The following is a 17500-nucleotide window of genomic DNA, read 5'->3' on the forward strand; positions in this document are numbered from 1 at the left end:
TACGCGTTCCAGGACTTTTGTAATCGATTGACGTGCCCCGTGTAACCCCGCAGTGGGGATTGTAATTGGGTTGAATTACTGGCAGCTATACATGGAGAGCGAATGATTTGAAAGGAAACCCCCTTTATAAGAGAGTTGGATGGGAAATCAATTAATGATGGGTGGATTCTTTGGATTCTCTTGGGTGATATTAATTGCTGAAAGGATTAAAATAATTATCATGGAACGAAAAGCAAATATTGTGATTTTTTAAACCAAGCTGAAAATATTATTTAAGTTAAATTATTTAATTATTAAATATAATTTATTATTTAATAAGGTTTAGAGTACCAGCTACAAATACCTATGAATAATTGGATATTCTATCTCAGTTCCAGATTTTTCTATTCGTCACCATATCGGAAAGCCGAAAATAGCCCCTAGAAACATCATCAAATATAAAGCTGAATTATGACCCCATGGTATCAATTCCATTTGTCTATTACGGAAGATTCTTGCTTCTTTTGAAGCGTACCTTTTTTGTTTATTGTGTACTATATATAATAATATATAATAATATATAATATAATATAATAATATATAATATAATAATATATAATATAATAATATATAATATAATTTATATTATAAATGCAAAATTGGAAACTTTCACTCTAATTATACCATTGAGATTTTGAGACTTTTTCAAACGATGCAACCCTTGCCTCAAAGAACATATGATATATTTTTCCAATCGGATGAGTTATCCTCTATTAAGTGTGCTCCAGGCATTGCAACAAGAGTAATTAAATAGTAAATAAATTGGCATTCTTTATGGTTAATGGTATTCTATTCCCCACAGCGGGGGTTAAAACTCTCGTTCCAGCGTCAGTTACCTATTGGAAACCTATAAATATTTTATGTTTCTCCATCAAATCAATGAAACCGGTAATGTTATTTTTTTTTTTATTTAAAATATTTATTAATGTTTTGATTATTAATTGTAAATGTTGTAAAGCATATGGAACCTGTTAAGTATACAAAAAATGTATGTATTTCCTTAATAAAACTAAGTGGAAGATCAATGGGGATACTCTTGCTTATGGTAAATACAATAAATTATATATAATTATAAATGTGCTTTCTATACATCTATGGGAGATCAAATAAAAAATACGAACTTAAGAACTATCACAGGAACATCACATCATATCAAATAATAGCTACTATTGGTTGTAAATACAATTCTGAGGCAAATGTTTACACTACACCTTGGAAAACTTGGATCGTTTCTGAATATCTTTATGGCCTACGAACTAAATCCAGAGTAGTAAAGCTGCTGAGTTGATGGGTTAATGGGTTTCGTGAGGTTCACCAGGGCCGCCACACATCCTCGCCATTGGGGTTGTCATTGTCCTCCTCCTGAGGGGTGATGGGGCGCTCATCGTGCTGATGCGCCTCCGATTTGCGATCGGAGAGATTGACGGGCTCCTCGCTTAGTTCTGATGTGTCCCGTTCCTCCTTCATGTCCTTTAGCTGGTGGCCCAGCTGCTTCATCAGGTGTGTGCCGAACTTGAGATCCAAGCCCGGAACGGTGGAGAATATGTGCGAGACCTCGTAGGCGGCCTGGGTATAGCCCGCACGGAATTTGTCTAAATTCACTTGGGAGGTGGAGGATGCGGAAGATGGCGACGCTGGACTGGCGAGGCGCTGCTGCTGCTGTGTCTTCAGATAGTTGACCGTCAGCTCCAGTATATCGGCCTTCTCCAGCTTGCTGACCTGATCGCCCTGCGCGTCCATCGTATCCACAATGAGGTCTTTCAGCTCGTCCAAGTACAGGTTCATGCGGGCCCGCCTCTTGCGCTCCAGCAGTGGCTTGGTCACCTTGCGGTAGTGCTGCGTCTTGGTCATAAATCTCTGACCCTGCACTGCCATTGTGATTTGGCTTGTGTTGTGTCTTTAGTTTGTTTGTAGTTAAAGCTGGCAATGCAAATGATCCACGTTGAACGGCGGCACTTGCTGATGTTGTTGATGCTTCTGCTCTTCTGCTGCTACTGCTGCTCTGCACTGCACGGTAGTCACTTGAGAAATGATCTTGCCGCAAGGTAAGCTGATCCTTTTTGTAGCTGCAACATCGTCGTCTGTGCCATACACTTGCAAAATCCTCCCCTAACTGCTACCACGCACAATCGACGATCACAACGAAGCATCAATCGGGTCAGAGACGGAGACGGCACTGGCATCGGCATGGGCATCGGCGTCGGCGTCAGCGTCGTCTGTGTGGCACTGGGCTCTCTGCTTGTGGCAAGATTCATTCGCTGCTGCACGTGTGCAACATTAAACAAAACAACAAAAAAATGGTATCGAGCGGAAGCCGTTTTGTCTCTCTGTACAGTGAGAGAAATTAAGTGATCGTGGAGTGCATATATCCTACTATATAAATATATCTATATCTATATGTATATGGAGTATTTTATAGAATATATATAATTTAAATATTTTATAACTGATAGCTCATACATTTTATTTAAAAAGAATTCTAATCATCTGCATTTAAATTAATTGGACAGCTTTTAATTTAAAGTATTGCTTAAAAAGCAATAATCCTCTTTTTTAATGACTAAATTTCTATACAAAATAAATTTTTGAATATTTTCTAATATAACAATTTTTGAATCTTTGATTTTTTTTAAATTAAAATAAATATTTACAATATAATTTATCCAACTCCTGCAAAATTTCTTCGAGTGTATTGACTAGGGCCCAATAACACGTTCTTTGGTGCTCACTCTCTTTCGGTGCCTGCTCTCCCTCGTGCTTATGCCGTGCGCCGGCGCAACAGTACCGGGAGGAGAAAGAGCCAAAAGAAAGACGACGCGACGACGACTCCAACTGAGGCCCAGAGCCATCAACAACCACCACCACCACCACCAGCAACAGCAGCAGCGCGCACCACACGCACACACGACATTTATCCCAACTGGAAAGCGACGGCGACATGACCTCGACCTGCCTGCCTGCCATGTCGCCTATCCCTGCTCCTCGCACGCTTGCAAGCCGAACCGAACCGATCCGAACCCCCGACCCGAAGCGAGCCGAGCCGTGCCCCATGCGTGCCATCCTCACTTAAGCCATAGAGCCAATCTCATCGAGACGTTGCCATTGTATTGCACATGCGTGTGTGCGTCGCATTGTGTGACTGTGTGTGTGTGTGTGTGTGCTCTTCCCTTTTGGCGCACAGTCGCCGAGGCAGAAGCAGCGGCAGAGGCAGAGACACAGACCTCATTTCCTCTTTGGCGCGACATTGCGTTACACTTACGGACACGGAGCAACCACCGCATCAACCACCACCACCACCCATGCCAGCAGCCGGTGTTCTTCCCTGCTCGGTTGTGTGTTATGCTATGTTGGGTTGTTGGTTGGTGCATCGTGAGAAAGTTTACTTGAGGCATTCCCACAAGTATTGGGATTGTGCCGCGCTCCTGCTCGGGTCGAGTCGAGTCTTCTCGGTCAGCTGTGACACTTGTTTGGCGCATTTTGCGAGATTGGGTTCTGGGTTCTCGTATTGACGAAATTCACCTGCTCGGCCGAATGCCAAGGGGTAGTTGAGCCAAGACCGAGGGTCGTCGTGGCCGTTGCAATCGCATCCATGAAATCGAGAAGTTAACATGCTCGTACACAGAACGGGAACATCCAGGGACTGCAACAAAGTTGACATTTGATGGCACTGATTTCATGCATTTCATTTACAGAGTTCTTCGTGGGGGAGGTTTCTGAGATCATCAGCCGACAATTGTTTTGATATGGGTCTCTGTGGAAGCAGACGGTGGTATGAGTGAGGCAAGACAACCCAACCATATGCAAAAACAAAGATTTCAATTGCATTGCGGAAATTTACATCGAAAGAAGACGATTGAAAAAGGGGGATAAGCTTCTGAGGGTGAGTGATTCATCATTGTAACAATGCGGGATTTGCTCGGCATTGATTGTAAAGAATTTCTATTGCAGGAGCCTTATCTTGAAAGTGAATCAAAGCGGCGGAGCAATTTGAATTCAAGGTAGAATTAGAAACATTAGAAATATTTTAATTTTTGAAAGAATATTGTAAAAATTTCCCAAATATTTTAGAACACTGCACTAGCGGATTTAAATATTGGCAAGGGCTATTCCAGTTATTTGTCGGGCATTTAAAACACATTTAACACATTAAATTCATTTAAACGATTTATTGAAAGTAAATGAATTTTTGTTCGATATACTTGTACATTGATAGATTTGAGGTTTTAACATTTCATAAATATCTTTAAGTGGCCGTAATATACAAAGATACATATTCGTTAAATACACATATAGCAACACACACATATACATATAGATTAGTTAATGAAAAGTAACGCGTTAGCTTTGTCGCTCGTCTAGTTTGTTTGATTTTTTTTTGTTTGTTTCGTTAAATATTCGCTTTGAACGCTTGGTTAATACGATGCCATAGTACAATACAATACAATACAATAAGATATAAATTCAAATACAAAAATCAAATTCTTGTGCGCTAGAAGGTAAGTTTAACGGACTAAATTGTTGCGTTTATTGTTTAATAAGAGGTACAAGTGTGTTTATAACATTCGTAGTGGTGTTCTTTTGTTTCGCTTGTTTCGATTCGCTTATCAACTCTCTATTTCGATTTAAAACTCGGTTTTTGTGTGTTCTTACAACTAATTTGCATTAAAAGCGGACTGCTGGGTCGTGATTTAAGTATAGGTTAAAAAGGCGCCCCTTTTCTTTGTTCAGTTAGTTTTGGTGTTTAACTTCCTTTTTTGTTTGTTTGTACAAATAAATGTTGGTGAAATAAATAAGTAGGTTTAAATGAATGATGAACTTAAGTAAAAAAAAAACAATATAATAATAATTACAATAAAAATAAATGCCAGTTGATACAATTGCAGCGCGGGGAGATTCTCGTATAATACAAAAGAATTCAGAGGACATGCCACGACAGGGCATGCCAGTTTCTTAAAGCTTTATGTTCTTCTCGTGTTCGTTTCGTTTGATTTTATAGTTTTTTGTTTTGTTTCGTTTTTTTTTTCTTTTTTGCTGTTTGCTTGGTTAACTCCGTTGGGCCTGGGCCGTGGTCTTTATCTTCATCTCAGGAACTGGTGATCTTTGTGTACGTGCTTTACAAATTTAAAAATATACATGCAATCGATATTCGGTAAAAAATATTTCCGTTTCGTATTCATCGTCATTGTCATCCAAGTGGTTGCATTTTCAGTGAAGGCCTTTCCATTCCGTATCCATTCTACACATACACATACATATATATATATATATACACAACATTTTTACACTTATCTCTTATCGCTCGCACATCTTCCGTTCGCATATACTGATAATGGACTCTGGACATCTCTATCTCTGGACATTCTATACATGTATTGTATCAATATATATAAACACTCTCTATATAGGTATTTGTACGACTTTCTGTGGGAGGGGTTTTGGTTTTGTCCTTTTGTCTCTAAAAGCACTTTTTAAACAGATTTAGGAAACGCATTACTCTTGCGCCAAGTGTGGTACGTCTAGTGCGCGGGTCTGTAGTTGTTATTCATGCAGCTGAAAATAAGACAAAAGTTTTGCATAAACACATCGAGGGGTAGGCATAATTTTTGGGATGGACAAAAGAAAAGCGGGTTAACAATGCGGTAGGGTGGGCGGGGACATTGGTTAACATTGGTTACTTATTTCTTAGCTTGGATTTTCTTGTATAAAATTCAAATTTTAATAAAAATATACACGTATATAAAATCTTGATGTATCCGATAAATCTGATTTCATTTCTAGTTAGGTTTAATGTTAGGTTTACGCTAAAAGCTACTGAAAACTGAAATGAATTATTGGCAAGTGGAAATTGTGTTCTTAGGTAGTTCTATGGATAATAATATAAAAATCATCTGGGCATGCATATCATAAATATATATTGTATGTATCTTGATTGCTGTTACAATGTAACATTTTGGTGTTTTTGTTCTCCTATCTTGCTTGTCTCTTTCAGCGCTGGTTAAGTCCATTGTTTCGTATTGGAACAACAAAAGGTATGGCAAAAACTACACTACGCTACATAATCGTAAGGTGCGTTTAATTCACACAAATATTATCGAAAATATGTATGCTGTAAATGCTTTAAGGTACCGTACCATATATGTAGTTATGTATATATATATGTATATAAGTATATAATTATCAAATGTTTTTAAACATCAATTCGCTAATAAGACATATAAATATGTAGTGCATTATCTTTTGGGCTTTTTTTTGTCATCTCTCCGAGTGTTTAACAATTTTCATTTTTGGGACCAATCAATCAATCAATCAATCGTTCTTGGTGTTTCGATTTCGATTTTGGCAAAGCTTAGATAACTACAAAATACATTTATTTTGGAATATTTGGAATATTTTTGTGTATGCTGTGACGATATTTCATTGGCTGTCAATATTCAGCTGTTTTAATGTTTGTTTTAGCAATTATATATTTTGAAATTAATTTGCAATTTTACTATTAGTGTTATTTAGCTTTTTGTTTCTTTTTTTTTTTTTGGAAGTTTCAATGTGATGGACTGTCATTAATTCGATGTTTGGCGCGTGATTTGCTGTGAGAGGCGCGTCGCAGGCTGCTAGCGCTGCCCGGGCAATTGTCATAAAAATCTAATGATTCCGATGAGAATGCTATATAAATATATAATCGGTGTGATACAAAGAAAAGGTTAAATTTGAGTAAATAGTATTGTTTATACAATTTGTCAGTGTTCATTCGACTGGGAATGCTAGTGTAAGAAAAGAAACTCACTAGGTTAAGCATTGCATTATACGATTTTGTGCTCGGTATACCGTCAAAGCTATATCTACTCACCTTTATCCGTTGGTGAGCCCAAGGTCAGGCTGCTCAAGCTGGAGCTCAGGTTGTAGGGACGCGGTGAGGGTGGCACTGGTGCAGTTTCATCGCCCGGCAAGCAAGTCTCAACCATGGCCTCCAAGCAGTTGACAAACAGCTCTGACGATTCACCCATCATGTTATACTAGAAATATTATTATTGATTATTATTTGCTTTATATTATTTGCAGACATTAAAACATACTTTGGTAAATGGACCAGCAAAGCGCCAAAGTCCACCAAAACCGCAGCTCTGTAAGAAGTGCAACTGCTGCTGGGAGGGATCCTCGCTGGCCAGCATATTCTGTATGATATTCTGTACCGAATTGAGCACAACCTGATCGTGCGACACGGACAATATATTGTTGATCTTTTGGTCCAGCAACGAATGGCTGAAATGAGAATGAATGCATCAATTTTGATTATATTATAATGCGTTTAATGATCCACTTACATGACTGGAAATACTTTTGGAAAGACGACAGATCCTTCGGCTAAATACTGATACAATACGCGAGTTTCTCCCTCATCCGATGAGTACTTGACCAAGGTCGCCAGCACAGTCAGCACCAAGGCTTGTATGGATAAATCGGGTAGAACTTCGGGATCAAGTAGAACATTCGACTCGTTGGATACCGAAGAGCGTGAGCCGCGTTCCTGTTGTGAATGAAATATATTTTATCAAATTGTTTGGGAGAAATTACAACCTAATACACACACACACATAGATATACGTTTTGGAAAAAAGGTTCGTGAAGATGTTGTCTACCATAAATAAAAAAATAACAGAGTGTACGAAAATGTGCAATGATCTGGTTGGATGGAATATTACTTTGCCTTTCATGCAGTGCCATGCAGAGTAACAACAAAACAAAAGATGTTTTCTTTCGAGTGGGTGGGTTTTAGTAGATAGAAAGAATACTTAGAGAAGTACGAGGTTAGTGGGGATAGATGTTAGTTTTAGGTATAGTTTTAGTTTTAGTTTTAGCTAAGAGATAAGATTATGTTTGTAGAGCAATACCTGACGTTCTTCGATGCCGGTTGCATTGTTCGGATCTTTGGTTGTTGGCACCGAGAATGAGCGTTGAGTTTTGAATAAAACTCTCGCATTCTACGAATGTATACAGTATTTTTTTGTTTAAATGTTGTTTTTTTGTTGTGGTGTTGATGTTGAGACCAAATCAAACGCAAATCAAATGACAATTGTTCATGCGTAGAGTATGAGCAGTAGTAGTGGTGGTGGTAGTGGTGGTGGAGTAGTAGTGTGGCAATAGATATATATTTTGATGAGAGTTACAAGCACCAATTAGATGTAGTAGTAGTAGTAGTAGTAGTAAGAGTCGGCAGGCAGGCAGATTATAATGGTATATAAACGGTATATATACGAGTATACATTGTGATTTATATGTATGTAACGTAACGGATTTGTTTTTTTTTTTTTTTTAAATCATAAAAAGAGAAACAAGAAAACATCATTGAACGATTATTAGTTATGCAAAGGCTGATCACTCGCTCGATCTGATAGATATATAGTCGGATATAGTAGTGGGGATATATACCATATAGAAATATATATATATGTATATATAATTAGAGACTCAAATAGATAGCCAAAAGTTACTATAGCAGATGGTTATAACAACTTTTGTACAGCGATTTTCGAACAACTGGCAAAGGAGTACACGTGGGGTTGTGGGTGGAGTGTGGGTATTTACCTGCAGAGTAGGCACCTTGTGCTGGCGTGCAAACTGCAGTGCGGACTGATCCAGTATGTCCCAACTCTTTTGTCGTCGCGACAAGGGCTGGCCAATCTATTTTTGTGGGTGTAAAAAATATATATATATATATATATATATTTGTTTGTCGTGTATTTTATGTAACTTACAGCCTGAACTGCTCCATTTGATAGTTCTGCGTTCTCTACGCTGCCACTGAGATCGGCGGGCCAGCGGGGAAGGGCATGCTTCACATGACAGCGGGAGCGCACTTCCTCGGACACAGCCACAAGAGCTGTCAGATAGGCCACACTGTCGGGCGTCACCTCGAACTTGTCGCGATGCAGCGGCTTGGCTATGATGCCCAGCAGCATGGTCAGCACACGTGATGTGCGCGATACAGTGGTCGGTGTGGGATGACGGAAGCCCTAAGGAATGAAATATAAATTAAAAAACAAATCCAACTTCTGTGCAATCCCCTCACCTTTATCAGATGTCCGACCAGAGCAAAGTGGAAATTGCTACGGAATGAGAGACCCACGGCATGGTCCAGCTGTTTGAAGTGCCACTCGAGCTTTTCGCGTGTCTTCATCATGACCTCGGCTATGGTTTCCTTCTTGTCGAAACATCCTTGCGACTTGAGTGTGTGCAGATTCTGTTCGAGCAGCGCCAGCCCAGCCCCATAGAGGGTAATCTCGTCCAGTTGCAGCACTGATATGGCCACCCAAAAGAGGGCTCGATGGATGGGCGATTCGGGTCGCAGCAGTGGCTGAATGCGCGTCAGGCACATGACCAATGCCTCGATCAGAATTAGATCATTAAACGACTCCAAAGCCTTGACCAGAATGCGCAGCAGTTGCTTCACCTCGTGATCCGTCACACTCTTGCTGATGCAGCCATAGACGATGAGCGCACGCGGCTGCAGGGCCGGATTGTAGCAGAAGGCAAAGCTGCGGGCCAACGAGGTCCAAGTTTGCAGCCATTCGCAGTCGGGGACATCGCGCATGCAGGCCTCCATTATCTCAAGCAGGGCATCCGTAATGACCTCCAGCGAGGGCAGCGATAGACGCTCCCGATCTGCAGGCAATGGCTGTGTGACACGCTCATTGCCCAGCCACTTGTCCGTGGGATGGCGGCAGCTGGACCGGAAGGCGGTGACTGCTGCCGACTTGACCTTGCTGATGCCGAAGAGTAAGTAGAATTTTGGCAGCGAGAACTCATCCAGTGAGAGTCGCAGCACACGCTGTGCCTCCTCCGAAAAGGAGGGATTTGTGCAGGTGCACAGTGAGTGAATGATATTGATCACCAGGCCATGGGTGGAGGCTCTCATCGACAGCGATCCAGAGCAGACCAAGAACGTAATCGTGTGGAATAGATAGGGCACCGATGTGGCCACATCCAAGCAGTTGTTGAACGACAACATGAGCAGATAGCGTCCCAGTATGGCAATGTCATCCCACATCATGTGCTGCTCCAGATATTGAGTGGGATTCGTGCACGATTTGTCCATGACACGACACATGCGCGTGATTACCTTCTTGGACACCAACTGAACGTTGGCCGAGGCCAGGGCCACGGCTGTATCGGCCATAATCTCCACCTGCGGTGAGCCCAGACCATACGTTATCGATTTATGCAGGAAATTATCCAGAACCATGTCGATGAGCTCTGGTATCTGACCAATGGAGCCCCAGATTTTGGCCTGCACCGAGGGGTACATCTCCTTCTGGTCAATGGTGAGATTGATCAGCTTGTCCAGGATCTGGGATACCTTTAGCTTCTTGGCATCGTCGTTGGACTTGCAAAACTTGACCAGATTCTTCAGCCAGGGCGTCATGTACTCCAAACATAAATGCTTCAGCTCGATGGTGCTGCGCTGGAAGCCCTGGATGGATTCCTCGAGGAACTCCAGCGTCAAGTGCGGCTCATTGGTGGCCAATTTCTCGCTGACCGACTTGATGAAGATGGTGTTGTTCGAAGGGATGCACAGTCCCTGCGTCTCCAGCAGTTGCCCCTCAATCTTCAGGTCAAATGTGGCTGTCAAAGCACACAGCAGGTTGTAGGCAGCTGTTCTCAGATTGGGATCGCAAGAGCCCAGGTTGAGGAGTGCCATATTCAGCAGCGTGCCCGGCACATCCTTCGGTCTGATCTTCTGATGGACTGTCACCGAATCCGGCTGGCTCAGCTCCCAGCGGTTGCGTATGTGTATAATGGCCTGGACAATGTTGTCGCAGTCATTGTGGATGAAGCTCAGTTGGCCGCTTTCATTGGTTATCGACAGCGTAAACTGATTGTCATCCACCAGGCACACCTCCTCAATCTCCGAGGCATAGTAGACATCGTTCAGCAGCACCGAATGGGCCAGCACTTTGGTCTTTTCCGCCGACGTGATCTGCAGTGCGGTGGGACCCACTTTAATGGCCACCTTGGTGTCCTTGTGGCTCAGCTTCAGGGCATTGCTAAACACCTTGAGATCCTCATCCAGCGAGAGTGTGGCACCCGGCAGCTTCTGCTGCTCGGCATCAATATAGTCCGTCAGCTTGTTCGGTGACTCCAGGAACATTAGCTTGCGATTGCCCTTGAGCGGGGCCAGAATTCGATCGTGGAATTTGGTATACTCGCGCACCCACGAATTGCAGTTGTAGATGTACACCGCATGGACATTCTCGTAGGCCACCGTGGGCAGCACATAGAACCACTTCTGCAGGAACTCTGTGCGGAAGCGATTGTCCGAACAGGTGTGCGTGAAATCAATGACCACCTCGAAGGGCGAGTGGCAGAAGGGCTTCAGTGTGAGTATGACATGGTAGATCAATAGATCCCCGTTTGTCTCGCCAATCCTTCAATAAAATAATAAAGTTTTAGTGGGAGATTACAGTGAGTGGGGGTGTTAAACGGACACTCACTTGTATCGCCTCGCTATATAGTAGAAGACGGGATAGCCCGATTTGCTGGTACCCGCCTGGTAGAATATATTCATGGACTTGAGCGTCTTGAACTCCTCCTTCTCGTGCATCTGATGCTTGACCATTATCTCCTCAAAGTTCGTTGAGGACATATCAATGGAGCTCCAGCGTGCATACGAACTGAACATCATGTGCGAGTCCACGGGCTTGTGCTCTGGCGGCCCCAGATAGGCCAACAGTGTGGCCATTTTATCAAAGGGTCGCCTGCCCACCGCCTTGTGATCGCGACTGCTTGACAGATAGTCGCCGATCTTCTCCTGATGCGTCCACAGCAGTCGATGCAGGGCCAAAACATTCGCATCCGAAATGAAGCTCATGCTATGCGATGTCTGATCCACGGTCTCGCAATCGGAGGCAATCTGTATAAAGAAACGGCGACCCGCCTCGAAGTGATCGCGCAGGAAATCGTTGAAGCACAACATGTGCTGCTCCTTGGAGAACTCCACATGATTGGCAATATTCTGTAGGATCTTGGACATTAGCATGAGACCCCGCTTGGCCGAGCTGTGCACCTGCTTGTCCACAATGCCCAATTCCTGGGGGGAAACTACACGGAAGAATGGTAAATAGAATTAGTGTTTGGATTGTGTTTATTATGTCTGCAGATGTCTTACCTATGGCTGGATTTATGAAGCGCAAAAAGATGACTGTGCCCACGGCTCCAATGTTATTCTGCAGCAGATTGGGGAACCGTTTGCTCAGCACCTGGTACAGGCAATGGCACATGGAACGCAGCTGGGGTGGAAAACGATCCGATGAGTTGGTTATGGCATCGAATACCTTCTGCGTGAGTGCAATCAAATTGTTGCGATGCTGTTCGATATCCTCGCCAGCCTCCAGCCTTGCTGGATCCACCTCAAAGCAGGTCTCCTCCTGTTCGTCCAGCAGCGGACGAATGAGTGGCTCCAGCAGCATTTGCAAATAGCTGGCGCCATAGATCTTAAAGCAAAATGCCATGATCTTGCTGCCCAGAGAGTTGCCACGGAAGAGCGTCTGCATGCAGTCGGAGACCTCCACTTCGCGATAGAACATGTTCCACAGCAGCGGCGACAGCAGGTGCTTCGCATCGAATAGGGTGACCAGAACCCGTGCCAGTTCATCCATTTGGGAGGTGGTCACAACATTGGCCAAGGCCATGGCAATGGGCAGCTCTCCCTTGTCGCTGATCATCGTCACCAGCTGCACCAACTGCTCGAAGCGATCGGCCAGAACCGTCTCGGCCAGCGTGTCAAACTCTGTGCCCTGCTGCAGGATTTGTGTGAGAACTTCCATGAAGGCGGCACGCGTCTGCAGATCGGGATTGTAGCCCAGGTCAATGGAGTGCATTAAGCCAGAATCAATGTTGGCACCCAACAGATTCGACATGGCTTGGATGGTGGCATTTCTCAGTGCCGTCAGCTTGCCGGCTGCCATGCGTGGCCGTGGCGGCAGCAACGGTGTGTTGTTCAGCTCCTTCTCCGCCTCCGAGCTGTCGATGCAATCGTTCAAGAGGTTCATGAACAACGTGAAATACTTTAGAAAGAGCGCACTCTTTGCATCCATTAGATCGCCACGATCCGATTCCTCTGGCTGCAACGGAAGACCACGTAGAAGCGCCGCGACAGCTTCCATGCATGCTTGGTCCAAGTCCCTGAATATCAGCGATGTGTTCGTCAATATAGCAGCATCCGCCGAGCTGGGCGGTGCAATCTGATGGGAGGTGCCCATCACCCAGTCGGTAAGGTACTCCACCAGTTTGTTGCGGAACTTCATCTCCTGACGGAAGGCTAAATCGTCGCGTCGCTTCATCATCACCTCCACCAGCTGGCAGAGTTTTGTCTTGACGCGAATGGCATAGACGGTCATGTCCAGATGGCGGACATATCGGACAATGCCCAGCATCATGCCCTCAATGCTCGTCACACCCAAGTGCTCCGAGGGCGAGGGCTGCTCGTTGTTGGGATCCTTGCTGGCCTTGGGGTCCAGTATCGACTTCATGATGTAGATCGTGTGCTCAATAAACTGCGTATTGATGTCCGTCACATTGACATTCACCTGGCCCTGCTGGTCGAAGAACTTCTCCACAATGGCCCTGATCTGGTCGAAGAGTATGGGATACAGTTGGGTGGACATTTCCTCGCCCACCAGCTCCTTCACATTCTTCTGTATGTTGAGGCCGATCTTCTCGTTGCTGCACACCAGCAGACGCAGCAGTTGGCCAATGAACTGCGTCACGGGGCAGTAGCTGACATCCTGTGGCGGGGCTGGTGGTAGCGTCGATAGCGATACAGTGCTGGGATGCAGTGAACCATGCCCGGAGCTTGTGGAGCTCGAGTAGAGCGACGGTTGAGCCAATGAGCCCAGGGAGGCATTATTCTGCGACTGCTGCAGCAAAGTTTGACGGCTGCTGCAGCGTTTGTGCAGGCAAACGCCGCCCAGGGCCAGCAGGAACCACGTCATATTGGCCCATTCGTTGATTTGTTCCTCCAGATCGTGCTCGGAACTCTGATGGCTTGCCCGGCGCTTGCCCATGCCCCGATGGAAGACCTCCGCCTGGCCATCTTCGCCCTTGCATTTGGGATACGTTTGCAGCACCTTGCTGGACACCTCCCAGTTGCGAAAGGTCTCCTCCCAGGCGGGCTGAACGCCATGGACACAGTGCTCGATCTTGCGCAGCAGCGTCATGATGCGTTTCTGGAGTGTGAGGCGACTCAACACATTGCCATGGGTGTTGTCAAAGAAGCAAATGCGGGTATCCGTTGCAGCTAAACAAAAATATACGAAAATAAATATGATAATTAATTGATAAATTAATTATTTAATCAACCCACAAGTGGACAACTGTGCCAGCTCCTGATAGATGTGATAATTGGGCATGATGAAGCCCACTGTCAGTTCGTCGGAGCTGCAGCATATCTCTGCCTCCTCGCAGAGCAGGCCAAAGCAGGAGAGCGATGTCAGTACTGCATCCAAGTCCACGCTCCACAAATACATGAAGAACACGACCTCCATTTTGATATGCGCCTGCTTGCAGATGGCTATCTGACTGCCCACATGGGCATAGTCCTTGTGCCGCTGCAGGAAAGTGTTGCGGCAGATCAATATCTCGCGCAGCCACTTCAGCACATCCGTATAGTTGGCTATCTGATGCTGAATGAGCTTCTGCGAAATGGAGAACAGCACCTGAGAGCTGACGTCCCAGAAGGTGTTGATGGGCGCCTCGGGATTCCAGACTTCGATTTTTTCGGGTGCATGCAGCGCCAGCAGGGCTTCCATGGCCTCCTGTGCCACATCTGGCATGGTGGTTTGATGCACCAGACTGACCAAACCATTGATTAGCTCTAGTGTAGAGCTTTGTACCTCATGGGCCACCTTGCCTTGGGTCTGCGAAAAGGAGAAATTAAAGCAAGAGCTTGGCCGTCTCATCGTTCAGAGCTTACATTCAGCAGCAGCGTGGGATCAGCGTGTATCAGTCGCACCAGCAGCAGCAAGAGCATCTTGTGGGCTGGTCCCTCCTCGGCACGTGTAAGACCCTTTTGCGTGTCCTTGGACTTGAGCGTCAGGGAGGTAATGTAGCGCAATGGCGTGTGTGCTATATACCCTTGCGTGGCCTTATTTAGGGTGTCCGTAAACAAAGCGCGCAGCTCCGCAGAGCGATAGTGGACGACTTCGGTCTGTGGCCACCAGGACAGACGCGGCTGGTTGACAATGCGAAAGGGATTCTTGTTTTGCAGACGAAAATCCACGTAGATGTGAGCCAATCTGCAGGGGAGAGACTTTATCAGACACCGATGTTGATGGAATACATCTCATAATTACCTCAGCAGCGAGCACACAATTACAAAATGATATGCCTGTGGCGATGACAGATTCAGGCAGACCTTAAGAGCCTCAATGTTGTGCGGACTGATGCGGAAGCATGACACCCAGCAGTCGATCATTAGCTCGATGTCGGCAAAGTTATAGCCCTGACCGCGGGAGAACGGTTTGGCTGGGTTAAACAGCAACGCCTTCAGATCATTGATGAAGTATTGCACCAGCTTAAAGACCACATTGTTGGAATCCGTTATATTGATGTATGTGGAGGCCTTGCACAGCTTCACACAGGCAATCGCTGAGGATTCGGTGACCTGTTTCGATGGCGAATGCTGGCCCAGGCCACGCTTGATGCTCTCAATAAACTGCCTGGCCGAAAAGTCCTTGTCCTTGTCCCGCGATGCCGACTGTGTGGACTTTGAGGGCACCTTTTCCTTCTCTTTCTCCTTCTCCGACTGCTGCAGCTCGTTGACGGTGGCCTCCAGGCTGGAGGGATTCAATATCAACAGCAGCATTTGCAAAGGCCAGACCATGGTCTTGCTCTTCTTGTTTTCGGTCTTGAAATACTCGACAAAGTCCAGCAGTGGCTCCCAGCAGCTGTAAGGTACGAAATTAATGTTACCCAATATAAAAACTAAACTATTTACGCACGTGGATATATCTCGATTGGTGCCACGCTGCAGGTCCTGGAACTCCTGTGGATGGTATTCAATCCAGTTCCAAATGGCCTTCTCCAGGGAGTAGAGTAAAATCAAAGGTGGAGCGCGCTTAGAGCGGAACTTTGTGATGGTTTCTGCAAAAATGAAAGCTTTTTAATACCCTGTAGTTCTGTTGGCTAAGAACTTTTTACCTTGTAGCAGCTTGGTAAGCTTAACCATATCCATATCGATGTGTTGTATCAATTCGATGTCATTGTAATCGGGGTTCTCCTCCGAGCACGATGTCAGCTCCTGAATCCTTGCCGAGATGCGATTGAAAACAGCCGAGAAATGATTTTGGGACAGCGCAAACAGCACCTTGGAGGCCAGCGCCTTTAACTGTGCCGCATTCGGATTACTGTCGCTCTGCACATCCACAAATTGTGAGATTTCACGCAGCAGCAGCTTCACATTCATGGCCTCCTCAAAGCGGGCCGTATCCTTGGTCTGATTGGTCAGACATCGCTCGAGGGTGGTCAGTATAATGACCAGAGATTCGAAATAGCAACGTTCTGGCTCATATCGGTTTTGCAGTGCCTACAAAAGTTTATATTTTATTTTTATTAATTAAGTTAATTAAGTGTTTTTTTTCGTTCACTTACAGCCTCGTTGACGCGCTGCAGCATTTTTGTGAGGCCAGAGATGACCAGCGAAAAGCGGTAGCGCGATATGTGGATGAGGCATGCCACCAGTTGGTCCTGGCTCATACGTGCCTGTGTCCCATAAGCACCGATACGGTTCGGCAGCTGCAAAGCAAAAGAGAGAAACAGAAACGCATTTAATTGATTATTTCCATTTCATTCATTCATTCATGGGGGGTTTGCCGTTGCCACCCTCCTCCCCCTCGCACAACGTAGCCCCATTGAGAAAAGAGCAGGAGCCAGCATGCGGGTGGTGGATGGGGGGAGGCAGGCGCTGAGCAGCAGGTACATTTTTTCGCCTTGGCATTGCCGAAACGCAGCAACCTGAAAAACGTTGAAGGAACACTTGCCTGATCCTCGAAGCGCGCCAGCAGGGCACTGGCCCACTCGCCAGGCTTTTGAGTAGCCATTTTGTGTGGTTTTTGCAATTATTTAAAGCCTTTTCACTGCATTTTTTGTTTAAGTTCAAGACCCGACGCGCCCACCGAAATTTGAAACTGAAACCTATTAATTCCCAATTCGGTATTTGCCGTTGCGTACAAGCGGTATGGGATTTTTCCCAATTCCCAATTGTGGACAAACGGTATTGGAATTATAAAAATCCAATTGGAGCTCACTTTTGACGCAAAAATGAGCCGTTCACAGTTTCTAGTGTGACCGCGGACTTATCGACAAAATATATCGTCTGAACCTCAAAAACATACCATAAGTACCGTCTCATTTTCAAAATATACCGTAGACCGTTCGTTTAAATCACACATTGGTCACACTAATGCAACTG

The 17500-nt window shown here is 45.0% G+C and overlaps 3 protein-coding genes across 6 annotated transcripts; 1 reads left to right on the forward strand and 2 right to left on the reverse strand.

Annotated features, from left to right (window-relative positions):
* Window positions 1-974: 974 nt before the first annotated feature.
* LOC111066376 (enhancer of split mdelta protein) lies at window positions 975-2160 on the reverse strand. The gene has a single exon (XM_022354931.2). It carries the CDS (start codon window positions 1912-1914, stop codon window positions 1351-1353), a length of 564 nt encoding a protein of 187 aa, XP_022210623.1. The 5' UTR covers window positions 1915-2160; the 3' UTR covers window positions 975-1350.
* Window positions 2161-2977: 817 nt separating this feature from the next.
* LOC111067018 lies at window positions 2978-3548 on the forward strand. The gene is given in 5 exon segments (XM_022356033.2): window positions 2978-3027; window positions 3071-3222; window positions 3253-3362; window positions 3364-3463; window positions 3466-3548. Coding segments are annotated over 5 exon segments (495 nt in total).
* Window positions 3549-4199: 651 nt separating this feature from the next.
* LOC111065264 (neurofibromin) lies at window positions 4200-17366 on the reverse strand. Of its 4 annotated transcripts, none has more exons than XM_022353377.2 (17): window positions 17070-17366; window positions 16681-16824; window positions 16231-16615; window positions 16032-16173; window positions 15384-15977; window positions 15005-15326; window positions 14396-14948; window positions 12200-14329; window positions 11526-12132; window positions 9104-11459; window positions 8790-9047; window positions 8620-8715; window positions 7926-8015; window positions 7359-7561; window positions 7110-7296; window positions 6884-7049; window positions 4200-5589 (listed from the first exon to the last, which is right to left on the reverse strand). In XM_022353377.2, the coding sequence occupies exons 1-17, from the start codon at window positions 17127-17129 to the stop codon at window positions 5582-5584; spliced, it is 8301 nt and encodes a 2766-aa protein (XP_022209069.2). In that variant the 5' UTR covers window positions 17130-17366; the 3' UTR covers window positions 4200-5581. The 4 variants fall into 4 exon arrangements, with proteins under 4 accessions (XP_022209069.2, XP_022209042.2, XP_022209050.2 ...); XM_022353350.2 differs by having other exon boundaries at window positions 4200-6699; XM_022353369.2 differs by lacking the exon at window positions 4200-5589 and adding an exon at window positions 6710-6797.
* Window positions 17367-17500: the final 134 nt, after the last annotated feature.

Source organism: Drosophila obscura, unplaced genomic scaffold (genome assembly GCF_018151105.1).
Source record: "Drosophila obscura isolate BZ-5 IFL unplaced genomic scaffold, ASM1815110v1 contig_4, whole genome shotgun sequence".
NCBI classification, from domain to species: Eukaryota; Metazoa; Arthropoda; class Insecta; order Diptera; family Drosophilidae; genus Drosophila; species Drosophila obscura.

Excerpts from the sequence above, each read along its gene's own strand:
- LOC111066376 (XM_022354931.2), bottom strand. The coding sequence starts at position 1,914 with ATGGCAGTGCAGGGTCAGAGATTTATGACCAAGACGCAGCACTACCGC.
- LOC111065264 (XM_022353350.2), bottom strand. The coding sequence starts at position 17,129 with ATGGCTACTCAAAAGCCTGGCGAGTGGGCCAGTGCCCTGCTGGCGCGC. Across the intron at positions 16,616-16,680 it reads TGCAGCGCGTCAACGAGGCT|GCACTGCAAAACCGATATGA; the intron begins GTAAGTGAACGA and ends AAACTTTTGTAG. Across the intron at positions 7,050-7,109 it reads TTGCTGGTCCATTTACCAAA|TATAACATGATGGGTGAATC; the intron begins GTATGTTTTAAT and ends TAATATTTCTAG.